General features: G+C 48.9%; 2 protein-coding genes across 6 annotated transcripts in view; one reads left to right on the forward strand and one right to left on the reverse strand.

Moving 5' to 3' along the window:
• Nucleotides 1-27,696, reverse strand: part of Eip74EF (Ecdysone-induced protein E74) — a 248,097-nt gene that overhangs the window by 95,693 nt on the left and 124,708 nt on the right. The window lies entirely within an intron of this gene.
• Nucleotides 20,585-22,373, forward strand: Ak6 (adenylate kinase isoenzyme 6). The gene has a single exon (XM_084601386.1). The coding sequence runs from the start codon at nt 20,744-20,746 to the stop codon at nt 21,272-21,274; it is 531 nt and encodes a 176-aa protein (XP_084457512.1). The 5' UTR covers nt 20,585-20,743; the 3' UTR covers nt 21,275-22,373.

Consider the following 27,696-nt stretch of genomic DNA (forward strand, 5'->3'; position numbering starts at 1 on the left):
CGCAAGTCAGCCTAATAAAGATTTGATTCCCGTGCTACACCTAGCTGCCTCAAGCATTTTCACTTTTCAGCCTGAATTACGCTGTCAGAGACAAACAGAACCCACATGCGGCTGTGCCTCGCTATTCTCGCAAGTACACAATGCAAGGTCGCCGACACGAACCGTGAATAGTGGGTCTCTAAGTCTGGGGCATTTTAGTGGCCTGTGAGAACGTTTTTGCAGACTAGTTGGTGCATTATTGAAACTCGTTTACAGAGCAGGAAAGAACGAAGTGACAGGACAAACTTTCTTCGTTCTTTCCTGTGGTTGTCTGCCTGCGCTGTAAACCAAATTCAAATTTAGTGGCCGTTCGCTACAGTGAACACCAGACTTTCAGTAAACTGCGTCGAACGCTAGCCGCGTGCAAGCGGCCTCGAATTCTTGCAGGTTGTCGGTTTGGTTCACATGATTCAACCTCCCAAAACGACTCAGCTTTTAGAGACGCCGTAGTGGAGGGTTCCGGAAATGTCGACCACCTGGTGTTCTTTAACGTGTACTAACAACGCACAGCACACGGGTATACCGTGCTTACCACCGTCGAAAAGCGGTCTGGCAACGTATCGCGGCACTTTGAACATCTGGGTGCAACTGTCCACCGGCTACACAGCCGCAAGCACGATGCGCCGGACGCATGGAACCAGGAGACCTTTGTCTTTTCACGCTCGGTGCCTCACAGCTTCTCTACACTATCCGCGGATGAAATCATTCTGAAATTAGTAACAGCGAGCTCTGACGTCATGATGACAACCACTCAAGCAATGGCATCCTCACAGGTTTCGGTATCGAATGCGGGTCTAAATGGTGGCAATTAAACAACCACGACGAAAAAAAAAACGTGGATTGCGGGAAGAATCGTTGCAAAACGGGGCATCGGGCCAGTTATCTACGTCCCTAGAGATTAAGAACGGGTTGGGCGATGGGACAAGCGACGAAAAAAAAAAAAGCAAACAATTCTCTCTTCCAAGAATGGCGCGGTCCGCGGCGGCAGAGCATCGCCCGGATTCCCGCCGCGGCAGCTTCCGAGAAAAGCGCTCGCGAAAGGAAGCCATGAGGTTGACCATGGAGTCGTGCAAAGCCTCCAAGCTGAGTTGAAGGTCGGCCACGCTCTCGATGCGACGCGACGCTCGTTGCCGCGACGGCGCCACCTGGAGAAAAGCGGAACAAGCGTTCGCAGCCGAACAGGTGCCGCCACCTGTCCGACGGCCGCGGTTGCCGCCGCAATCCCCACATCTACCTGAGGGAACGGAAGCGGCCCGATAAGTGGGTCGCCGCCACGTAGCGGGCTGGCGCAGGCGGGTGTGGTAAGTTACAGTGGGGCGCACGCGCGCAGAGGCGCGCTCCATCGTGCCCTTGCCGACCGACGGAAAGTGGAGGCGAGGCGACAAACTAGTCATTCGAGGAGCAGGCGTCACCAGGGTGAACGACACCCGGTGCGAGGGCCAGACAGAAAATCATCTCGACTTGTTCCTGCGTTGAGCTCACTTCGTGCCGTATGGGAGCATTACGTAAAATATACTGAGCGATAATAATTACGTGTTTAGTCCAGTGGGAAAAATGGAAAACAAAACGAAAGCAAGCTCTTGATATCTAATAAAGAAAGAGGGTGGGTAAAATGGAGGCAATACCCAATAAATGGACGCATTGAGACATGGATGAATGTCTTGAGTGGCACTGGCGGAGCATGTACTATCCTTGCAAACTAATAATAATAATAATTGGTAAAGTAATGTAAAGGCGCAGTATCTGTCACACTTGCTTCGGTAGACACCTGAACCGCGCCGTAAGGGAAGGGATGAAGGTGGGAGTGAAGGTGGAAAAAGAAAAGGGAGCCATAGTGCAGGGCTACGGAGTAATTTCGACCACCTGGGGATCTTTAACGTGCGCTGACATCGCACAGCACACGGACGCCACTTTGGCCTCCATCGAAACGCAGCCGCCGAGGTCGGGTTCGAACCCGGGAACTCCGGACAGTAGTCGGGCGTCTTACCACTGTACCACCCCGGCGGGGCTTGCAAATTGCGCAGAAATTAAATTCGAGCGCACGTGTTTCTCGCCACGTAGATTTCGTTCACGAGGGCTCGAGTAGCAAGCGGCGTACTACAACCCGCTTGTCCTCCATGCAGCTGCAGCAGTCCAAACTGGGCCGAAGTATGGAGCCTCGGCGGCGCTCGGCAGCTGACAAGCAGCAACAAACATCCACCGGCCCCGGAGGAAAAAAAACGCTGGGGCCTTGCGTGGCCCCCACTAGCACAGCCAAAGAGAGCAGGCACCGTGGTGTGCATACCGTTCTGGGTACTCTCGAAGGTGAGAGGGCCACGGGAAAGTGCCGCACTTGGCCTCGTAGACACAAAGCGACCATCTACTGGAGCTCGGCCGTCACCCGCACTCCTCCTAGAGGACTATGTAACCGATGTAACCGACCGGGAAGCTGACACTCTGCGCACGGCCGTTGTCTGAAATGCGTCGTGAAGCAAGAATCTACCGTCATCGTCATCAGCAGCACTGGCTGTGTACATAAAGCACAGAGGTGCCTTCTTCAGATCTATCCAGTGCCAGTTGTTTTATTTCCTAACCTTGCATCTCCGCACCTGCCGCAACAGGCCTCACTCCTTATACTCGGAATAGTTATAGATTTCAAAGAAATGTTTGATGGAACAAATCGAACATGTTATGTAATAAGCTAATAATAATAAAGATGACAATTAGAGTAGTAAATAAAACCTTATTTGTTATGTCGCACGCAGTATGGCCAAACTAATAAATTTACATCGGCAATAAGATACGTGCAGTGCTCCGGAGTACCGCAAGGCAGCATACTAGGGCCACTCCTTCCTAATGAGCAAATCAACGTGTCAACTTAGAACCTACCGCGCTTTTTATGATTGTATCATGGTAAGAGTGAAGAAATGCACAATGAGATCAGGGCGAGAAAGAAAAGCGGAGCATGGGGATGCTGGTTTGGTTTGGTTTGTGGGGTTTAACGTCCCAAAGCGACTCAGGCTTTGAGAGACGCCGTAGTGGAGGACTCCGGAAATTTCGACCACCTGGGGTTCTTTAACGTGCACTGACATCGCACAGCACGCGGGCGCCTTGCTTTTCGCCTCCATCGATGCAGCTGCAGACTAGGGCAGCGGCGGAAGAGAGAAAGGCAGAAGGGTAAGGTCAAAAGTGGAGAAGGAGGGTATTGCGGGGTCAAAGGGAGAAAGGTGGCGCTCAATTTGCGCCGGCTGATGGGTCATATATACCGGCGCCAGTCATATATGACTGCGGAAATTAGAATCGCGCTCACGTCGCATACCCGCCGCTCTGGACGAGGCAGCGCGGCGGCGGCAGGTGCAATACCGAAGCCTCCTCTAAAACAGCCAAGGGCTGGGGAAGGAGGATGCACGTGTGGAAAAATATATCAAACTCTACCTGCACGCACGCACACACACACACACACACACACACACACACACACACACACACACACACACACACACACACACACACACACACACACACACACACACACACACACACACACACACACACACACACACACACACGCGCGCGCGCGCGCGCGCGCACACACGCACGCACGCACACACGCACACACGCACACACGCACGCACACATTTCTTTTACAGTCTTTACCTCCGCATATTGCAAAGCGAAAATAGTTGAGGTGCGCTCAAACTCCACACAACCGAGTGTTGTAGCACCGGCGACTATTCTGTTTTTTCACTACATGCGTGTAGCTGATATACACAGTGTGTAAACGTGTTTCCGCTCACGCCGCTTAGAAAAATGGTAAAAACTGTGCAAAACGTCTTCTTCTTTCTCACAACCTCTATCAGTTCTGTATACGGTTAAGGAAATAAACATTTTCCCCGCAGCGGTGTGGCGTACAAGCACCAAATTCCTTGGCGATCTATTGATTGCACTAGCGCTGATGTCACAACATAAGAGTCCGACTTTCAGATCGTTAAGTTCGGTCTCCGGACACCGGCCAACAACAGAGCTATTGGCTTCGATTCCTGATGATGCGTCCTGGAAACGTTTGTCTTCGATAGTACAAGTTCCACATAACGTTAACTGTCCCCAACCAAGTGGCCGAAATTATTAAGGCGAAAGCCTTATATATACAGATTCTTGCCCTCAGAACCTGTCACTGAAGTCCGCATGAAGTGAGAGAGAGAAGGTAAAGGGTTCGAGCCCCAAACTATGGTCAATGGCTCTACAGTTCTAAATTAAGGTCAGGGAATTGAGCCACGGGCAACGCCTAGGGTTCCAGTCTCTGAGAAGGCCGCGCGTTCGAGTCGCTAGCGTCATAGATAGCAGCTGTGACGCCAGCCTAGAGAAGGTCGTGCGTTCGAGTCCCTCCATCGCTCGCATCACAGTTGTCACAGCTGTGACGTAAACCGTTAGCGCGCCACCGAAGCGCCGAGTGGGACAACGGCGCGAACAGATTTCAAAGAAGTTTAATGACAGACGCCAAAATTATAACGTTCAAAGGTATACTTGTGAGACTTATGTTTTTTTTTTTTTCACTCCATGACCTACTTTCTTCTCACCCCCTTTCTCCTCCCCAGCTTTTCTTCTTCGGAAGCAAAAGCGTGTTTAAACCCCTGCCGATGATGATCGCTCTGCCCAGACAAGTCCACATGTCGAAACGGCTCGACCTGCGAACTGAGGCGTACCCCATTTACCCTTGTTCAGTTCTCCTTCATATCATGTTGCCCTTGTAACATAAGAATAAACAATATATAATTTCATGGCTTCATATTTGCGCGTACTATATAGTCACCATCGAATAACCCAGTGACAGGAGCTCTCATCGCCTCTGGCGTGCCATCTTCTCTTAAGGCATCACTAACGGATCCCCACATGTGGCGCCAGATTAGTGGTCTATCCAATAACAGGGGGAAAAAGAAAGTGCCCGCCTTAAGACACAAACACTACAGAAGTAAATATGTCTTTTGGTGCCGGACAGGCGCCCCGCTAGCCAGAGTGAGAGATGGAGAAGGAGTCGGACAAACTATTGGGTGGAGCTGTCCTCCTCGGGGCTTTGGAGTGCGAAGTTCTCACCCCCTTCCAATTCTCCAAATTCCCCCCGCTTGGTCACCCTTATCAACAAACATTCATTAATGAATAAATAACCCCAGTCCTTGAACACATGAAAGCAGCACTCGTTCCTTTCGCTCTCCATGCTTTTGCTCCCCACCAAGCCGCGGTGTGCAAGAAGGCGTCCGTGTTCTGTGCAATGTCGTTGCACGCTAGGGAAGCCCAGGTGGTCGAAATTATCCTAAATAATCCGCTACGGCGTCCCTCATAGTCTGAGTCGGTTTGGGAAGTTAATCCCAAAACAAACCAAACCGAACTATTAACAGGTTTCTGTAACCGCTGTGTCACTGTCGGCCCGAGGCTGAACACAGACGACGACGAAGTGTTTTAGCCTTCATGCCAATCCTAATGCAGTTGCATTAAACAAGCTGGAAAAGGTTCAAAACTTAGTGGCCCTACATATTTTTGGCAGGAGTACAACTGAGAAACCATGAAAAAAAAAAATATTATGCAGGAGCTTAAGTCACCCTAAATAGTCAAATGCGACATTAGCCGGCACAATTGTAGCTACAGGTTTGTCTTTGCAGCCCGACGGCTTTAATGTCGTTTTATCTTTATATTTAGCACTTATGGCAGGGTGTACCTCGTAGATTTAAAAAAGCGATAGATTGTTTTCCCACTGCGGTAGACACAGGCTCTGGCTTCATTCCAATTTGATAGGCGGTGCTGTCTTTGAATTGCGGTGCGCGTTTGAATTGTGGTGCTGGCGAAGACTCTTGAGAGTTCCTTGGACTGCCAGAAGATTAAATCAGTCGATATTGTCGACCATAAACCCTGACTGCTCATTGGAGGGTCAAATTCTAAATTTAAAGCTCAGCTACTTTGGTCATCTGATGAGAAGAGAGGAGTCGCTGGAGAAAGATTTGATGCTGGGAAAGGTTGAGGGTCGCCGGAGAAGGGGTAGGCAGCGAACGCGATGGTTAGATGGCATCCTCGAGGCACTGCAGATGAAGTTATGTGATGTTAGGAAGATAGTGAGAGACCGGAAAGCGTGGCGTGACATGGTCCATAGGGTCACGAAGAGTCGGACACGACTGAACGCCTGAACTGAACTGAACTGCTGTCTTTACACCGCCTGCGTATACAAACAGCCGTAGCTGCATGCGAACTGCTGCCGGGCTACCGGTGCGGTGCGCTCGACCATGTCACGTGACCAGCACACCTACCAGATGACCAGAAAGCTCGACCACGTCATGTGATTTCCCTTTTCCCCCTCATATTGTAGTGGGCGCCCTTGCGAACACCGAAATGCCTGGTGGCGTCGGAGCTGTTTGCGCCCTACAACATTTTCTTCGTGTCTCCCGCGCAGCTAGTTGCCAATCAGGGTTCAAACAAATGGCAAAGTGTAAGTGTAGGCACACGAGGATCCGTAAGGGGATTAGCGATCGAGGTCTAGAATAGAGAGACTTGATCGGTTTGGGGAATATAGGGCAATAGCGGAGCACGATTGCGCATGCGCTGATATAGGATGAAGGGTGCAGCTTTCATTCTGGGCACTGCGCACTTGCGCTCCGCTGCTCTCCTGTCACCATAACCGATCGGGTCTACCCTAATCTAAAGCATTAACGCTCCAAAATTGCATCACTTAAGACCTCAAATAATAATAATAATAATAATAATAATAATAATAATAATAATAATAATAATAATAATAATAATAATAATAATAATAATAATAAAATTGAACCGACCATTCACCCGAAGAAAATTGCTCCCCCACAAATATCGATAAATGCAAAAAAGGGCTACCCCTTTGCGACATATGTGAAACGCATTCTTTTCTGACGGACCACAACCAGATTTGGACTGTGCATATAAGCCAGCCGCGGAAGCATAAATCGGGCCGTTACGACTGTCTCCACATGACACTGCAGCTCTGCGTGCCTAATAGGCGCTAAAAATTCAAATCAAATTAAGCCCGTTCCCGCACACTTTCCACAAAGTCAATCTCATCGCCCATACCACGCTGGTGTTCATGGCTTCGCCGTTGCGGCACAGCAAAGCTACTCGCGGAAGCCGGAGTCTTACCTTTACGTTTTTTTTTTTTTTTTTTTTTCACGCCGTTCGCTAACATATAAGAAAAAAAAAGGGGGGGGGGGGGGGGGGAGGGAACACGCATTTGAGTTATTTGTATTGGTCCACTTATGTCCGTGTGCATAATACGGTATACACACGTGTCTTTGTTTATCGTTCACCTGGTACAACTCTTCCTATCATACCATCAGGAAGCTGCTACATCCTATCTGTGTCCCCGCCCTCAGAATCTGATAAGCATGTTCCGCGCATTGTGCGACTCGTCATGACGCTCAGGCTCGATAGAACAGCTGTGACCAGAAGACAAGCGCACATAAATGCCGCTGTGAATCAAATACTGCGTTGCTCAGGGAAAGAAGAAGAAAAAAAAAAGACAAAAAATACCAGGCGATGAGGTGCTATGACGAAGGCTTCCGACAAACTTTGCATCCCCACCATGCATGAACGCAGATTAGAAAGGGAAGTTTCGCTGGCGACGGCTTGCCGCCCCCCGGGCGGTTCTGGAATTCCCATAATTATTTGCGCCTTTATCTCGCTTTCGACGGTGGAATCTACCGCGCTGGCGATCTGTTGGACGCGTGCCTGATTTCCAACAGTTATCATTAAAATCACAGGGCGACACGTGCATTAAGATCGCGTCGAATTCGGCTGTCAGCAAACCCACTGCCGGATCAGTGGAGTCAGTCGCCTGCCGCACTATACGCCGACGAAATGAGTTCATGAGCTAGCATTTACTGCTGGTGGGGTCGAAGCGTTCCTAATCATATAACTAGTATACTTTGATACGAGATTCGGCTGGTTGGCGCATGTCTTGAAAAATACGCCCTCTCCTCTCCTTTTCTTTTTTTGTTTTTTTGTTTTTCTCAGTTCGAGAGGACGAAAAGAATGATAAAAATGGATATACCTTCGTGTAGTCTTTTAACCCTGTCTTCGTAAATCCAAACAGCGCAAGTATTTCTGAAGACTGATCTTTTTGAAACGTGGACCTTGCAAAAAAAAAAAAAAAAGAAAAACCCATCTCTGAAGAAACAAGAAAAAGAAGGAACAGACATCGCATGCACCCCATCAAACCCATCGTCCGCTCAATTAAGCTTCGAAAGCTTTCGAGTTCCAAAAGGACACACACGAAGTAAGCATGAAAAAATAAATTAGCTGTGGTTTAACTGTGGTTAAACATCGATAGAAGCGGAAGATTCTTTTGCATGGCGTGCCCAAACCTGACTAAACACACGGTCAAGCCAGGGTGGCAACTACCAGGGTCTCTACCAGGGTGCGCCAACTACGGAGTTATCACCAGCGGTTTCTTTGTCTTCTTCTTCTTCTTGTCGTTGTCCCACAGCAACAGCGGCGAAACCGGTTGCTAGGCAACGGGACGCTCTTTCAGGCACCGACGAAATGCTCAAGATATAGCGTAGTGTACCTTTCACTACAAAATTATGGTTCACAGTTAGGCCCCGCGCTTTAAAGTGTGTTCTCATAAATGCTGCGCTGCTTAGTTGTCCACGGACAAAGGATACTGGACAAACGCTGAGGTTAAGCTGAGTTGCGCTTAACCTCAGCGTTCGTCCAGTTCCTTTGTCCGCGTACAACTAAGCAGCGCAGCATTTATGAGATGCTCCAACTAGCCCAGACTCAAGCACTCCTTTTAAGTGTGACCCTCTCAATTCGTTGCTTTTGCGATAGCGGTAGCGTAGGCTACCAGCCCACATATAAAGCACCGCTTCAACTATGCCGTATGAATGTCCCTGCGTGGCATATCCCGGTAACGCGAATTCAAATGTAATGGCAGGCTGATTCTAATGTCACCCTACCACATGAATGGAGTGGCGCTCTTTCAGGCACCCATCGACACTGACGCTGAAGGCTCGAGCTATCTGACGTAGTGAAACTGCCACGTAAGAAAAAAAAAAAAAAAAAGAAAAAAAAAAAAGCAAAGAACTCGCGGGACATTTATAAGCCCCGCCTTCAGGATACGAAGCGACTGCGCTCATGGTCCCGTGATCGGTCCAGGGTCCTCTTTGCCAGTGATTTCCCAACACACACACACCTGGAGGCCGAAATCCCCCCCCCCCCCCCCCCCCCCCCCCCCAACCCCTCTCCCGTTTTTCTGAAGGCACTCTCTCAATTCGTTACATTTTTTTTTTTAAACAAAACCTGGGGGAATCGCTACAGGCTCTTTTTCGACCCTCAACCAGATTTTGCAGTCGAAGCGAATCTTGCTTCTCTGTTCTGTAGGCTCTGTTCTGTAACCATGCATTAATTAGCTGAGAATCACCATTGAAGGCCCCGCACTGCCAGACGCTTGATCGAGCTGCCAGTGAAAATGCCCGACGCGTTTTTTTTTATTATTATTATTTTTTTCCTACGTATTTTGTCGCTAAAGTGGTGCGATGTTACAGCAATTTACTACCTTAGTTGCTGAGTTAACGGTTGTGTGCTGGCACATATTCCAGCCATTCTTGCGTGCGGCAGCTGTAAATTCATACCTAGATGTGTCACGGTCATACAAATCGCCGCGGCTGATATCAAAACTCTGATATATGCCTTCAGTGTGTGTGCACTGTGTTGAGCATGGATTCGAATTCCTGGTATGTACTCAATCATTGTGTTGACCTGTTACATACAGCAGTGCAAAGGTGCGCTTTTTTTTTTTTTTTTTTTTTACCGTTTTTCACGTCTGCATTACACGAGGTTCAACAGAAAGCATTTTTTTTTTTTTTTATGAGGCTTATAGCAAGTATCCTGAACTGCGCCGCGTAGTTTCTCCACACATTTTATCTAGTCCTTGTTCTTTAGTTGTTTTTTTTTTCTGCTCATAAATAATACCTCTGTACTTGTGTAACGTAAAGTATATTATTCGCAATCTTTCTCATGAGTGTTGGAGTTATAAACGTTGCTAGTCCTACGCGACACCATCATCGACCGAAACAAAAACTAAAAATGGCTACCTCTTCTCCTCTACCATTCACGCCATCCCCTCTACCCCCTAATTTCAAACCCGTGCTACATAACACTTTACCACTGCATATGGTCTCACCATTTATAAACGCGATAGCGTTAATTAAAACCCCGCTCACCGAAGATCAGGCGTAGGCGGCCGCGTCCTCCGGCGGTTCATGCGGGTTGGTATAAGCGGGGCTTTATACGTGGGCTGGCAGCCTACGCTATCGTGTCATACCCTTAAAGGCGAAGCTTAAGTCTCTTATATAACTGTTTTAAGCACACGACCCCGAAGGCCCCTCGTTAAACAAGTCGAACTAACATACCTCGATAGATATAACAAACAACTAAATGTACAACAAAAGAGGATAGCACACAGAATGAGGCGCGCGGGTTCTGACCCGACTGCGGCAGCCGTGTTTGGATGGAGCTGGAATCGCCCGTGTATACTGTGCGATGCCAGTGCACGTTAAAGAACGTAACCCAGGTGGTCGAAGTTATCTGCAGCACTCCACTACGTCGTTCCCCCTTTCCTGAGTAGGTTTGGGACTTTAACCATACGATCTTAACCCTTTTTTTATGCAGTTTACAATGCATTTTCGGCGTTCATCAGAGTTGCGTTATGGGGCGCACACGTGCGTCTGTATACCACCGAGCACCTAGCTGGTTGCCTGATATTCAGACAAGCCCGCACACGACCAAGCGCGATTATCGGCTATACCTCCCAGCTCGACACCGCGCCTATGTCACGTGGACTCTTGACATCACACTCACAGCAGACTAACCAGCGTATAAGGCGCCGCCGAGCTTACAATGCACAAGGATTACTTCCCGCACTCATGAATTTCGCAGGGGTGGCTATGAGGCCTCCTTCGAGCAACCGCTCGAAAGGAACAACTCGCAGCCAACAGGTTCGAACCCAAGCCGAGGTAAAGAGAACAGCTTCTTCCGCAACGCTAGAGCACCGCGACATCTCAGCAGCCGGTTTATCCACGTGCTAAGCTAGCGGTATTTCACATGCTATGCTTCGGATGCTGTTGTCACCTTCACCTCAACCGACACCGCGCCGCGGTGGCGCAGATGTTAGGGAGCTCGACTGCTGTACACAAGAATGCAAAATGAAATCTCGGCAGCGGCGGCAGCTTTTCGACGAAGGCGAAAAGCAAGGCACCCATGTCCCCAAGTGGACAAAATGTCCGGAGCCCTCCACTACGGCATCTCTCACAGCCTGAGTCGCTTTCGGACGCCAAACTCTACAAACCAGCAAATCAATCAATCAACCAATAAATCACGTGTAGCAAATTAGCACTAAATATGTTAATTATAAGCCTCCTCCATTCTAATAAAAGCCTAAAGCACCCATTAAATAATGAACTAAATATGTCACGACGTCGCAAAGAAAAGCTAAACAAAGTAAGACTTAGCTAAACAAGCCCTAAATAATACTCTTTCATCCGTGCTAAGTCAAGCTAAACCACTGCTGACTTTTTTCTCTCTCTTTCTCTCTCCGATGAGGTCTTCTACGCCATCGCATTAATGGCTGTGCTTCGTATACTGGTTCCGCCGACTGCCCATTCAGTTTCCGCTCTTTCGGGAGCTGCGACTGGCCTTCCTCATGGCCCGGAAAAGCGTCCAGAGCGACGACCGAGCGCTGGCGACGAGCGACCCTTCGTCGCCAGCAAATGCAATGCGCCGAGACAATCTGGCCGACAATCGGAGGCCGACGACCGCCGGACGCTCGGGTCCGGCACCTGGAGACGGCCAACAATTAGAGACAGATGCGCGACGGCCGACGCGTGTCGGGAGCGTGCCGCCGACCCTCAAAAGAGTCAATCAGCGCGCGACGGAAGAGCGGGCAAACAGATCGACGGAGGAAAGGAAGCAGAGTAGCGGATCAACCGCCGCCAGCGAAAGCACACAAGTTGAGCGGCCTCTGCCGATGCTCTCAAAAAGCCGGGGCGGCCCGTTAGAATGGAAAGCGGGGAAAGCGGCAAGGTCACGAACTCTCCTCCCGGCCGGGGAGGTCACTGGCACAGCCGGCCACCAGAGTGGGGGACATTCCTCCCCGAAACGGGACGGCCTGGCTCTCTCCTCTAACGGGACGGACGGGCAGCTGAGCGGGCCGGGGTTCGACGCCCGCCCACCGCTGCCGGTGGGCCGCACCGTGACGACAACAGCGACCGAAAGGGCAAGGACCGCGCGCAGGCAGCTTTCACTTCCCCTGTAGCTACGGGCGACCACAGAGGTCCGAACCAGCTGCCTCCTCACCGGGCGTGAAATGACGAGTCAACTGTGGTCATTACGGCGAGATTCCTCCAGAACGGCCCCTTTCTGTGCCTGAAGCTCGCCGCGGAGTAAAACATGCCTCACGGGAGGTCAACTTACTGAGTCACTTAACAAAACGGTTGCGAAGCTAGTGAGCTATCGCCCAATGAGTAATCGGACGCACTGAAAGTGGAGTGCTTGAGCAACCGCCCTGTGGTCTTTTCCGGTTACTTTCTAATAATATTCAGCCCTTCCCTATCGCGACTGCTTGCACACCCCAGAAGTTTGTTATCCACATTACGCACCAAGAATACAGTTGGTTCTTTCTTCGCCCCATGGCTGCCACGGATAAATCAGATTAGGCAGAAGCTTTTTTGTTTGTTTGTTTGTTTGTTTGTTTGTTTGTTTAACAACACCGAGTAAACCGCGTTTATTGCGCATTGCACTGCCAACAACTAAGAAGAAATGCACAGTCATCTCGTCGTCGAGAACAGAAGGTGCGTGCTTAAAATGTAGCACAATAAAAGAAGGCTTAAATTTAGGTGGTGGCTCAATTTTCATTTTCCTCTTGATACCTAGCCTCGTACAAACATTCACGACGCCGAACGAACGGATGGAAGACACCTGTGAGATATGCGATAACAGTGCATACTCCATACTTCATGCAATCGCCCATGGCACGCTTGAAACTTGCACCGAGAATTGAGACGGTTATTGCTTCTTTTCCCAAAACGAAGAGAAGGAAAAGAATTCCATTTTAAACGGATGAAGGCCGATGTAGACGACATCCAAAGCACAGTAAAGGGGGCCGCCAGTTTGTTAGCTGGTCGGTTTGGATACGCGCCCGCTCGAATCGCGCGCTTGGGGCTAATGTGTTTCTGCTGGACAACATTCGGACGGAGAGTTTCGGGACGTTTCGGATAAGTTCGCCCTCGTGTCCTGCTTCAGGGTCGGACGAGGTTCGCTTGCATTCTCCCAGTGTGGGAGCTAAAAGCATCTCGAGTTTGAGAGACGCCGTAGTGCAGGGCTCCGCAAATTTCAGCCATCTGGGGTTCTTTAGCGTGCACTGACATCGCGTAGCACACAGGCGCCTAGCTGTCCACACCCAGAGAGAGAGAGAGAGAGAGAAAACATAAGATGCGGCCAATACGAAAAAGCATCAATTTCTACATCATTCTTTACTATATCCGGAGTTTTCTTTTTTCTTTTTTTTTTAATATCTAAAATTTTGAGACAGATAATTGGCTTTAGATTTATTTTAGCCCTCGGGGTATATTGAGGGCTACGGCGGACTCCGGGTAAGAGAAAAACCGCTTCGATTAGTTCGCTAATTAATTGAATATGTTCATTAAATTATCTAATTTTCATCTAGAGGGTGCGTTATTTTTGCACAATTGGAGCTCAGCCTCTAAATAGCATAGCCGTGCAAAAAAAGATTTTCTTAAAAAAAAATTATAGCGCGCTTATAATTGGCCCTCAAATGTCACCCTGGAAGGCAGTTTCACACGCTAGCACAGCGCCTGTGACGTAATCGCTCCACCCCATTGATTTCGTCACACTGATAGCATCACCCAAGAGCGGCACGAGCGCACGGTGGTTCGTTGTGGATTCCGTTTCCACTGCTGCCTCGCTGATGGTCGCCGCGTGGATACCCAATGCGCGCAGTCATTGCGCTCAAAGTCCGGCCTCAAAGCGCGCATTGGCCGAACGATCTACGTCGGACTACGTCGGACTCGCTGCTAGCGCTGTGTTATCGAGTGAAACCGCCTACCAGGGTCACATCTGTGGGCCTTGTATACGCCGGCCGCTACAACTTCTTTTAAATTTTTTTTTTTCGCGGCTATACAAACTGCAGATACATAACATCCTATACAATGAAAATGAAAATGTTAATTAATGCCTTTAGGTAATTAGCGAACTAATTGAAGCCTTCTGCGTCTCGCCTGGTGTCCGCCGCAGATTAATTTTAGCCATGGGGCTAAAACTAATCTAAAGTCAGTTACTCTGCTTTTTTTTTTAATTCTGGATGTTATAAAAACAAAACAACAACAAAAAAAACCGGTAGTCTGTGCGCCGAATTGCTCTGTGCATTATGTATAAGATGCGGGCTCAGTGTACTAGCAGTACGTGAGACTTAAGCGGGTATGTGCGAGAGCATACAATACTGTGCGCGCGTCTAGAAAAAAACACCTCACGACTAGGTATTGCATATCACGTTGAGCAATAAAGTTTCAGCAATGGAGTGTGAACGCCCCCGAAAATAGCATCGGCACTCGGTATATATCCCATCAAATATATAGACGATTTTTTTCTTTTTCTTTTTTTTTTTTTTTTTTTTTTGCCAAAGCAGATATTCACGTGTTGAACCAGCTGCGTGAGTGCGTGTACCCTCCGTATTTCTTCTCAAATGCAGTCATTTGCCTGACTTTCCGCTTCCAGCTCTTAAAGGTCAGAAATTTATTACGGAGATTCCAGTTCATTCCCTGCAGCCAGCGCCTTTGGCGAAGATGGCGGTTCACCCGGGCAAACCACGCTCAAGGCCATGGACTTTTTTTTTTTTTTTTTAATCAATTTTCCCAAGCAACTCGAAGCCTCCTAAACTGTCACGTGGTGTTCTTGGCGAATTCGTGGGAAGTGAAGCTTTAAGCGTCACATTATCGATCTCCACAGATGCTTATCGGCGTAGCAGGCATCCGGAAGTCAACATTTACTTCCCGCGGAGATATATATGTTCACATGTGCCCATATGTTTGGTTTAGATGATAGGTTTAACGTACCGAAGCGACTCATGCTATGAGGGATGACGTAGCGGAGGGCTCCGTACATTTTTACAATCTGGTGTTATTTAACGTGCACTGACATCGCATAGTACGCGGGTGCCCTGCTTTTCGCCTCCATCGAAAGGCGGCTACCGTGGCCGGCATTTCATCCCGCATTCTTTGCAAGCACCCCAACCACTGTACGTATCGAGTATCTCACATAACTCTCGAGAATTCGGTGGATGTTACTATACGTTCTTTCTTCAAACTTTCCCGCGTTCATCGCCCTTTCTAAAGGAATGGCTAATGACAGATTCCGCGAATAGTAATATTCATACTACCACTAATAGGAATTGTGGAGGCTTATCCCACTTTTTTTTTTAACGTTGTTTATTGCCTCAGGGCATAAGGGAATATGTAAAATAAATTTAAAGGGGTATTAAATGAAAGAAAAAAGGTTGGCTGTTCTAATAAAGTTCAACAGAGAACGATGATAAGGTCCTTGCGTCTAAGCAATGCACGAAGATGAGTTGTTCGGCGAAAGGCATTTAGCTGAGCGTAAGCTCTGTTAAGCTTGGCTATATACACGATCATACAGGTGTTTCTTCTCTGCGCGAGCTTCTCGCTCTTCGTCGATCTCTGCTTCCAGCCAATCACGATTTCTCCTCACTGTTGCTTCTCGGCAAGCGCTGCTCCTGGCCCTAGGGGGCTGAGACTGGTCTAGCGGCGGGGGCTAGCCTGCCACCATATTTTTATCTGTTGTAGGCCTTCATTGCCCCCGCTACCGCATTAGTAGTGAACGACGGCTGTTGCGACGCGCGTCTTTCTCTCCCTCTTCTTTTTCTTTCCCGATCAAAATACGCGACAGAATTTGTGTCGTGAATATGTCGCGCGACACATATTTGTGTCGATTTGTGTCGCGCGACAAGCATCTCAGTCGTGCATTGCGTCGCGTGACAGAGACACTTGTGTCGCGGGTTCTGTCGCACGCCAAAATTCTACTTTACTTTCTCTTCTGTCTGCACGAGGCAGCGGAGGTGGCTCAGCTACAGAGCCAGTGACAGGCCCGTGCATTTTCTTTTCCTTTTTCCTTCAGTCACAACAACAACATATCGGTTGGATGATCATATCTGGCCTGACGTCTGCGCCGAAGCGTTGACGCCCTCCGATCGGCGCGCACCTCAACTATGGCGAGATAACTACCAGGTGTCGTCAAATCAGGGGTTAAACCTCAGGGTTAAACCTCAGCCATTTTTTTTTTTAACACGCCATACTTACTATATATTAGATTAAAAAAAAACACAATACGCTAGAAATCCAAATAATGTCCTTATTTAACAGTTTTCGTAGAATTCAAGCGTGATTCACATTCGTTCCAGCGCAACTCCGCTGTTCATCAATAAGTGGGGCAACACAGCACACCACTCGACTACAGACTAACACATACCCAACCTGAGTCTATTCAGCAAAATCCATCCACAACATATGAGAATAAATGTCCACTATGCGGGGAGCCCCCTACATTCTACCATGCTACATGGGCGTGTCAAAAAACACAGGTAGCGACAATAAACACCACACCGACACCGGAGCAGTGGGAGGCTGCGCTGTCCTGCTCAACACCTGATGACCAGCTCAAACTGATCGACAAAGCGCGTAAGACGGCAAAGGCCACTGGGGCCCTGGACAGAGGGCTCCACCCACGCCGGGAGAATTCCCTTTTCCAAATAAAGTTTTTCATTCATTCATTCATTCATTCATTCATTCATTCATTCATTCATTCATTCATTCGAGTACGCTCAATCGGGCATTGTAGACCTGAGCTGCAACTCTCTACTCGCGTCGCTTGCAGTCGGCTGCGGCAAATCTCAGCGGAGCAGAAAATAAACCCGCTCTGCTAGAGGTCTCTATTTCCTGAGCGTTGCATTCCACCGACCATTCCGCTTTTTTATTTTTATTTTTTCGCGCTCGCGGACGGTCGCCGATGGCAGAGGATAGTTGGCAGGTTGTGACATGACCACTGAATGGTCGGAGATATGTGTGGCGTCACAAGAACACGTCATTGCCGAACTGGCAGGCGCTCCTAACTAGGAGGAGCAGAATTTTGGTATGGAAATCGAGTCCACTCTTTAAATCCCGTGTATGACATGCTACTCTTATGCCATAGAGCCAGGTTTGTACAGCGTGGTTAAATGGGGGCTTCATTTGTATGCAGGGAGGTCTTTGGGAGGCTGATTACAACAATGTGCTCGAGTATATGCGCGACTCGAAACCGATCGAAACCGCGCACCTAATTCGCATTTGACGTAAACATGCTAAAATTGGCCGCCACTTCTTTACTGATATCAGTTTCACGTCCCAGTTCAATATTAAACCGCTAAACTTGTCGGGTTCGCCGGAACTAAGTGGCTGCCGCCAATCATCGGTGTAGTGGGTAAAGAAGCTCCAAAAAGGGAAACATCGTGTAGCGAGTGATTGGTAGTGCATTTGGAAACAACGGTAGCAAGGAAAAAAAAAAGAAAATACATAGAGGTCATCTATTGGGTGGCTGCGGAAAAAATGCGAAAGCTATTTTTTACTCGAAAGTCTATTAAGATTCCATTCTTTTTCACACACAAATCTATTCTATTATTAGATTCCAATTGCGATTCTGCTCCAATGTTGCTTCCATTCTTAATTATTCCATTTCTATTCGTAATAGCTAATTCTGTTCACTTTTGCAAAGTCTGGACTCTCCGTCCTCTCCCTAAAAAGAGAGAGGTTTCCCTCTCTGCCAACCACGTGCCATGAATGGTTAAAAAGGAAAGACTGCACACAGACGGCCATGCCGCCGGACAGCTTTCACCACCGTGGCACATGCCAATGTTACCGCGGCAAAATTTAATGGCTGGAAAATGTGGATTGATGCGATGGAAATGCGTGATAATTCTTCTTTACCTTGATTCCCATGGTTCGATTGTTCTGCACACGTAAATAAAGTGTCATTATGGCCACTACCGCTGCTTATAACGTCGCTGGCTCCCTATAAACCGTCACAGAAGTGCCATAACTGAGTTTCTATAGCCGGTGTTTCATTATGGCTGGTATTTCGTTGTGGCCGATGTTTCATTATAGCCGGTATTTTGTTTTCACCCCAATGCTTCACATAGATCGCCGACACCGGACAGTTTTCGCCTTCATGGCACTCATAATGCTATCGAATTAAGAAAACGCACAAGAAAAGAAACACAGACTAACATTGAAAGCGATGCAAGCTGTAAAATACGGCGCGGTATCGTGGAAAAAAAAAAATACGAATGCGTATTTTAAAGAATGTATAAGTGTCCTCTACATAGGACATCGATGTACGCATACACTGGTGCACTCTCTTACTTTTCCAGTGGCCACGGTCCCGCTGTCCTTCCTCGAATTAAATTCCTTCATTTTCACTGATTCACGGGCCGTTCAAGTACCGTAAACACAGTATCGATGTATCCACCAACAGCAATTTGATTCGTGAGAGCCGCATATTATTCACAGCAACAGTTTTTCAGGAGCCGCAGGCCAGTTAAATATTTGGTCGTCGTTAAATATTTTGCAGTATTCGCGCAACCCCGGACGGACAATGGCCACGTCACTACTCAGGAATCGAGCTGCATGGAAGATCCAACACCGCGAACCCCATTGACGCAAAGGGCGGGAGTGAGCACGGAAGAACACGAAGCGCGCGGCATGCAATATCTGACTGCGTCATATCAGGAAGCGAGTCATCGTGTGTTTACGCATCATATCTTGGCGAAGCGAGATGCGCTTCCGGACAGGCAGGTTCGCGAAGGCTGCCTAATCGCATAAGGAGTCGGCGTCCAGCTTGCATCGGAACGCGACACGATACAAATGAAACAGTGAGAGGAAGAGAAGGAAAGAAGTTCCGGCAATCGGTTGCAAGCGATATATGAAAGAGCTCCAAAGCGCACTCAGCGGCTTTTTTATTGAGATTGCCTATCATGTGATGAGCAGGCACCGTAGAATTCACCATGGGTTGTTATTGCTTCCCTTGACACAGGGTGTCAGCAATTAACGTGGTGTAGTACAGACAACGCCAAGATGAAACCACGCCCTATCCCCCAAAGGTCCGACGCCACGCTCAAATGCAAGCTGCTCTAGGCTGCTTGCTGCTGAAGCGCTCAATGCTGCTGCTCGACGTAAGTAACGGCGACGACAGCACTCATTTTAAACTCACTTAATTCCGCGTTTCAACATAATTTTTCCTGCACGTGTGGCACGGGTATTCAGGTCGCTAATCACCCGTCGCGGCTGCCTGCCCCGCGACAGGAAAAGACTCGTGCAATACACGCCTGTGCTTCGAGCACTGTGCAAACTGTGCGTTCTCGGGTTATCACTCGCCCTCCTGGAACTGGTTCAATTAGGATGACGTCTTCGAGCTGAAAACAAGCTACGCCGTCACGAAGGCAGGCGGATGGAGGAAAGAGCAGGCGCCAGCGAGAGCGTGCAAGCCCTTGAGATAGCCTCAGACAGCAAAGCTCAAAAGAAAAAGAAAGGCGATTGGAGCGGCGACGTTGACCCCAAACGGCCTTCGGACTCGGGCCTCCAACGGTGCCGCCATCTAGGAGTATTTCGAAAAGTCACTCCACAAAAGTAGCGCACGGCGCGCTTTTTGAAAATCTGAAACGACCACTAGGATGTCACCGACTCGTTCATCGATACCCTAAACGCTTTGCAGTTAAAAATAAAACAGAAATAAACACATTAGAAAGTAAAAATTACAAAAAAACTTTACAAAATATGCTTTAGCAATCTCCCAATGCAGTTACTGTCGCTTCCCTAGTTGTTAAATGGCTTGCCGGTGCTATCAACAACGCACTGCGAAAAGGGAAAGTTATAAAAGCAACCCCCCCCCCCCCCCCCCCTCCGCGTACGCACGCACACACAGAAAGAGAGAGAAAAGTGGGAACAGACGTCTATGGCATCAGCGTTGGTTTTTCTGGTGCTGCTGAATTCAAAATTTTCGTGACTCGACCAGCATACTTTCCAGACAATGCATAAAATAATTACGTAAAACGTAAATAAAATCACGTAGATCAAGGATAGACAGTTACAGACTTCCCCTACGTTCATCTCTGCAGTACGAGTTTCTTCTTTCGTATATGTTTAATCTTTTTTCCGCGCAACTGTAACACGAAGGAATATCAGGCAGATAAGGCATGATGAATGTCGAAATTCGGCAGGGTAACGGGCAACGTCCAGACTCGCGAAACTACAGGGGCAGCGCATGCTCCGATGAGCACGACGAGTAAAGGACACGTAGAGGAGCGTTAGAGGAGCATGCGGCGGTGGCGCCATCTCAGGACGGAAAAACAAGGCAAGACATCAGTAGCGCCACCTCCGGCCGAACTGGAAGACGATTGCAGCGCCTCGAAACAACGCGGAAGCGAATTGAGGACGGCGCGTGGCGTCAAGTGGCAGAACGCAGCAGGCAACAACAGCTACGGCATTTCCGCACTTCTTTTCCCTAAGATGGAGTAGTGCACGTGGTTGCGCGTATTAAGCTCGTCTGTGTGTGTTAAATCTTTGATATAAGCATCTTGGTGTCGTGAGAAGCGATGGCTCGCCGTTACCTCCCTAACATTCTCATCACCGGTACGCCTGGCACTGGGAAGTCTACACTAGCGTCCGAGGTGGCACAGCGCACGGGGTTAGACTGGCTCAACGTTGGCGAGATAGCGAGAGAGAACGACCTCTTCGACGGGTACGACGACAAGTACGACTGCGCTGTCCTCGACGAAGATCGCGTGGTCGATGAACTTGACGAAAAGCTGTCGCAGCAAGCTGGCGGCAACCTTGTTGAATATCACGGCTGCGACTTCTTCCCCAAGCGTTGGTTTGACGTCGTCTTCGTGCTGCGCACAGACAACACGCTCCTCTACGACAGACTCCGTGCTCGCGGCTACACTGGCAAAAAGCTCGAAGAAAACGTCCAGTGCGAGATTTTCCAGACGATTCTCGACGAGGCACGTGAGGCTTACGACAACGGCATAGTGTTCGAGTTGCCCAGCAACACGCCGGACGACATGGAGGACAACGTCGACAAAATCTCTTGCTGGATCGAACAGTGGCGCAACGCAAGCCGGTAGTAATGAAGTCGCCTCTTGTGTAAGTTCCAGGAACTCGTTCGCTGCCGCTCCGAGTGGTTCCGGGACATCCGCGGATTCGTTACGTCTCTTCTAGCGGACGGCCACATGGATCGAACGAACTGAATTTGAAGTCCACTGCTCCTCGCTGTGAATATAAATGCTCGGGGGTGTACAACGATCGTGTACCTTTTGTTTTGGCCGCCGTGCCCACGCGCGATTTTGTACGCTCTTTTCAGAAGTGACTGATTACAAATGGATCTCAAGGCTAGCGAAACATTGGTGCCATGCGTAGATTGCGCAGCGGCGTCCAAGTGCTATCGCGTATGCGCGTCGAGTGTGTCAGCTAAAGCGGTGAAGACGCACGCGATGGCTTCAGATCACCTTTTTTATAGCATCAGCGAAAATCAAATAGCATGCAAGTGTTCCGTCACTTTCATAGCAGCCGACAGCGCTGAAAAAAAAAAGTACGCCCAAATCTGCTGCTGTTGCATCATCGGCGTTGGCGTGGCAAGTACTGAAAGTGCGTATTCTTAAAAACATTAGCTATGCATGCGATGGCAGCTTCAGTTCTGGTTTGAAGGAGGCAAGCAACTACGCATAGGTTAAAACGTCGATCGTCGTGCAATCTTTTTATGGGTCGACAAACTGCTTACATACATCGTAAGGTAGTCTTTGTCAAAAATGTAGAGCCTAGGGTTCTGCTTCTGAGCCACTTCATGCGGCTTGTAATGCATTTCAAGTTTTCCGAATGTTAAAACGTCGATCGTCGTGCAATCTTTTTATGGGTCGACAAACTGCTGACATACATCGTAAGGTAGTCTTCGTCAAAAATGTAGAGCCTAGGGTTCTGCTTCTGAGCCACTTCATGCGGCTTGTAATGCATTTCAAGTTTTCCGAATCTCTTCATAGAAGATTTTATGTCCTACCCTCTCAAGTGGAAAGGACGTCCTCTAATGCCAAATCGGCGCTACTACACGGCTCAGACCCTCTGGCCTCTACATATGAAAAAGACTGTACATGCATATCTCGCATGCTATCTGATAACCTAATGCCCCATTGCTAGCTTCCGATTAGCGAATAAAAAGTTGCTGCCTCCATATTTGCTTTCCAAATTAATACGTTTCACTCCACTTTTTCACATGCAATGCCCAATGTGTGCATGCGAAAATTTTAGTACAACTAGTCCGTTTTACTCGATAACAAGCCATCTGTGGTTACAGTGTGTTAGTTCTGAACAAAAACTGGTAAAATAAAACACTGTGGCCACTTGCTCATGAAGTTCAGTTACGGGCCAGACATGCGACCGCATGGCCGGTAATCTCGGGCTGAGGGATACGTGGGCGCTCCTACGTGCCCTCCTTGACCCGTCGCATGTCAAGGCCACGCAACGCAGGGATGTGACGCGCCTCCTGCAATCCTCACCGCTATCCGATTCCGATTTCCTTCTTGCACTCCGAGATCGCTATCTTTGCACTTCCCCTCCGTCCCCCCTCCCTTCTTACTTCGGCACCATTAATTCTGCGCTTGACGCAGATATCACTTTGGGGGAGGTTTGTGCGGCGCTACATAAGCTCCGCACCACTTCCGCACCAGGAGCAGACCAAATTTCTAATAAGGCCCTCCGTAACCTGGACACATCATCCCTAGAGGCCATTACGGACCTCTTTAACAAACATTGGCACGAAGGCACCCTGCCTTCTGAGTGGACCCACGCTAAGGTGACCTTCATCCCCAAGCCCGGCAAACCCATAGACATTCAAAATCTCCGTCCTATTTCCCTCACCTCTTGTCTCGGTAAGCTCTTTGAGCACGTCGTTCTAGACCGCTTACAGAGCTTCCTCGAGGACAACCATCTCTTCCCCGATTCGATGTTCGGCTTTCGCCCATCCCTCTCTACACAGGATGTCATGCTCCAGCTCTCCGAAGAGGTCCTTCACCCTCTTCACGCCAAGCGCACTCGCGCGATCATGGCACTGGACTTGACAAAAGCATTTGATAATGTCTTCCATACTGCCATCCTAGACGCCCTTTCTACCCTTAACGTGGGCTCCCGAATCCATAGTTACATCAAGGCTTTTCTTGCCCATCGCACGGCTGAGATCTCATTCGGCGCCCTCTCCTCTCCTACTTTCCCTCTTGGAAATCGAGGTACCCCCCAGGGTTCTGTTCTCTCTCCCCTTCTCTTCAACATCACCCTTTTTCCGATGGCACGTGCTCTAGCTAGCATTCCTAACCTCTCCCATGCTTTCTACGCTGATGATATCACCCTCTGGGTGACTACCGGCAATCTTGGTGAGATGGAAGCCGCTCTCCAGGCAGGCGCTAAAACGGTCGCCGATTATGCTCGCACGGTCGGGCTAGCTTGTTCCCCGTCCAAGTCGGAGCTCCTGCTCCTCCTGGCTCGAGGCATAGCTCCAACCTCATCTCCTAACCTTAACGTCACTATCGACGGACATCCCATCCCTTCTGTCTCTTGCATCCGTATTCTCGGTCTCTTTCTGCAATCCAATGGCAAACACACTACTGTCCTTTCCCGCCTTACTACCACCGTCCAGCAGACGGTACGGCTGATCCGACGGGTTGCTAACCGACACTACGGCATGCGCGAGCACGACCTCCGTCGTCTTGTTCAGGCCTTTGTGCTAAGCCGCCTCGTCTACTCCCTCCCCTACCTCTTTCTGTCTCGTACCGAGGAAGACAAGGTCAACTGTCTCATCCGCCAAACTTATAAGTCGGCTCTCGGGCTTCCCACTTCCACCCCCACTTCTCGTCTACTGGCGATGGGCGTCCACAATACTCTTTCAGAACTTGTGGATGCCCATCGCGTGGCACAACTCGATCGTTTATCTCGCACCACCCCTGGTAGAGCCCTTCTTACTTCCCTTCGCTTGACCCCTGTCTCCCCTATCTCTGTCACCCATCCCTTGCCCAGCTCCCTCTTCTCCATGCTCACTGTCAAGCCCCTTCCCAAGAACATGCACCCTGAGCATCATGCCGCTCGCCGATCTGCCCGCGCCTCCACCCTCTGGTGCCAGTACGGTACACGGTCTGACGCCGTGTATGTTGATGCGGCACCCTACCTCTCGCATCCCGCCTATGCCCTGGCCACTGTCTCTAATACACGAGCCCCCCTCTCCGTCGCCACTATCCATGCTCTCACTTCCACTGCCGCAGAGGAAGCAGCCATCGCCCTCGCCATTGCCAGCACACCAGCCATTTTCATATTTAGCGACTCTAAGACCGCAGTCCGCAACTTTGCAAAGGGTAGAATCTCTTCCTCTGCGCTCAATATCCTTAAGCACTCCTCCCCCCCTTCCCGATCTATCCAACTATTTTGGGTTCCGGCTCACGCGGGGCACCCTGGAAATGAGGCGGCAAATTCTATCGCTTGCGAAATGACCGACCGAGCTGGCCCCCTCCACCCCGGGATGGACACGCGTGACTCCCTCCTCACCTTCCATGACATCACCCTCCACTACCGCAACTCCCGATTATCCCTCCCTCCCCCTCACAAGTCCCTATCTAAAATCGAACAGAATACGTGGCGCCATTTACAGGCCCACACTTTCCTCTCCCCTGCACGCCTTGCCCTTATTCACCCTGGTGCCTTCTCGCCCCAATGCACGCTTTGCAGCTCTCCCCGAGCAGACTATGCTCATATTCTTTACTCTTGTCCGGCGCACTTTCCCCCCGTCTCCTGGCAAATAAACAGCCCGCAGCTGTGGGAGGCTGCTTTGGCCAGCTCGGAGCCGCATATTCAACAGCGGCTTACGACCTGGGCAGCGGAAGTCGCCGCCAGGCGTGACCTGGAGGCCACGACCAGCAGCCGGAAGGCCACCCACGGAACGGCGGCAACATAATTTTACTTTTTTTTTAATTTTTTGGCCTTCAATGAATAAAGTTTGTACCACCACCACCACCACCATCGTTCAGTTCTGTCTGTGAAGACTCGCCATGTCAGCACAGCTTTCGACTTGGTTGATTAGGGAGCTCTAAATGCACATCAGCATTGTGCAATAATTTTTGGTGTTTAGTACCAAACCCAAAACTGAACAGGACTCAAATACTGCAGAGTTTTTAGCTGGTATCAAATATTGTACTACTTCCATGGCAATAGGCAAATGTGGAAATGATTTTCTTCCAGCAGTAATCGCTGTTCTGATTGCAGTTCACAGTTATGTTTATGCAAGAATACAATTTGCCAGGCAACTCATTGGACCAAAGTCTAGTAACATTGATTGGATCTACATCTTGTTCTGGAGTTATTTTTGACCTGTTCTAAATGGCATCATTCATGGTATTACAAATCAGCAAGCTAAAGCATTGCTGTCACTGCATGAGGCTAAAAAAATTCGCATCCTAGGTCTGCACCAAGGTGAAGGCTAGAAGCTGCCATGTACAGGGTGCCCCACCTCAAGCAGGAAGAATTGAAGCAGTACCTCGAGGGGGAGTATCTCCAATCATTTTTGAGTCAACCAACTGCCATTTATATTATAAACAGCTGAAAATTCCTAACATGCAGTAATGAATGTTGCAAAAAAACAGTATGCCCCGCCGGGGTGGTGCAGTGGTAAGACGCCCGACTACTGTGCCGGAGTTCCCGGGTTCGAACCCGACCGCGGCGGCTGCGTTTCGATGGAGGCGAAACGAAGAGGCGTCGTGTGCTGTGCGATGTCAGCGCACGTTAAAGATCCCCAGGTGGTCGAAATTACTCCGTAGCCCTCCACTACGGCTCCTCTTTCTCTCTTTCCACTTTCATTCCCACCTTCCTCCCTTCCCTTACGGCGCGGTTCGGGTGTCCACAGAGCAAGTGTGACAGTTACTGCGCCTTTCCCTTCCTGTGAACCAATTTAATTAATTTAATTAAAAACAGTATTATGTAGAGAGTGTTTTCACGCTTGGAATAAAGCACAAGCTGGATAACATCTAATTGGAGCTTGAATGACCATCTATTCCTGCTTGCTACACACCTCGAGAGACTAGTCATAAGGCTTAGTGAAAGGCACTGTCAAAGACTCAAGCTCAAAGGCAGCATTCATCCCATTTTCATGAACCTTAGCCTTTTTGACACTTTCATCGTTCTTCCTTTGAAGTGCGATAGAGAAAGCATTTTATAGTACTCTCTGATTTGCTAAATTGAAAGATAAAAATTCTACTTACAAGGGGCGGCTTCCAGTAAAGTAGCTTTATTGTGGTTCTTGCAGAAGAGCAGTTTTGTGTATTTCTTTAATCTTGGCTATGTTTCAGTGGGACACCCTGCTTATGGCTGCGATTTGTAAGTAAACCTTACCATACACACTGCATGCTGTTTTTGCCTTCCAGCAGCAGCTGATGAGCAGTGCAGTACATAGCTGCCAAATATATTCCGAGCATATGCCACATATGCACAGGCCTCAGCTAACATACCTAACATACCTGCTGTGCAGAAGATCTTTGTTACTACTAAGTTGCAGGTGCGAAAACTTTAATACACGTGGTAATCTGATAAAACCGGGAACTTCAGCAACAACGGCAACAGTAGTCTCTTGTGGTGTATGTGTGTATATGCCTCCAATAACACCTCGGCAACTAAAGGCCGGCACAAAAGTAAGCAATTTCTACCAGGCCTCAGCTAACATACCTAACATACCTGCTGTGCAGAAGATCTTTGTTACTACTAAGTTGCAGGTGCAAAAACTTTAATACACGTGGTAATCTGATAAAACCGGGAACTTCAGCAACAACGGCAACAGTAGTCTCTTGTGGTGTATGTGTGTATATGCCTCCAATAACACCTCGGCAACTAAAGGCCGGCACAAAAGTAAGCAATTTCTACCTGCTGCTTCCTTCAGGTGATTGCTCGTTTTTCCTCTTCCTCCTCCTCCATGAGGCCAAATTCACTTGTCCCCTGTAATAGTTGTTTTCCTCACCACGTTCATGCAGTCTCAGTTGGTGGATCCCATGGATGCCTACTATACTATGATGTGACGGCAGGACTTGCGGCAGTACAATAGTCAGAATATGTGCATCAGATAGTGTTAACGGACAGAAAGTTCATGCCCCATACTCCAAACGTGGCTGGCAGGTTTTCTGTTTTGCCCGTCAAAGCAAGTTTGTGCAATAGTCCGTGGCACCGTCAATTACACTAGCCACCACAGGACTGAACACCATGCCATGTATGCACTTCCTTTGTTGAGCCTGTAGTCCACACTTCACTGCACTGACACCTCAGTTATGCAGGTTAGTTCATTGCAAATGCAACCATGCAAAAATTATAACAATGTTGATGTTGAATGCGGTTCTTAGAAATGAAACCTACAATATCATTACGCTAGGCCAGCTTGCTAAATGTAATGAAATGTAAGCTTAGCTTTCACTTTGTATGATACTCAGCATCTGCAGATGAACACAGGAACGCTTTATAATGTTCATATGGCCACAGT

Source organism: Amblyomma maculatum, chromosome 4 (assembly GCF_055883805.1).
Source record: "Amblyomma maculatum isolate TAMU_Amacu chromosome 4, ASM5588380v1, whole genome shotgun sequence".
Taxonomy (NCBI): Eukaryota; Metazoa; Arthropoda; class Arachnida; order Ixodida; family Ixodidae; genus Amblyomma; species Amblyomma maculatum.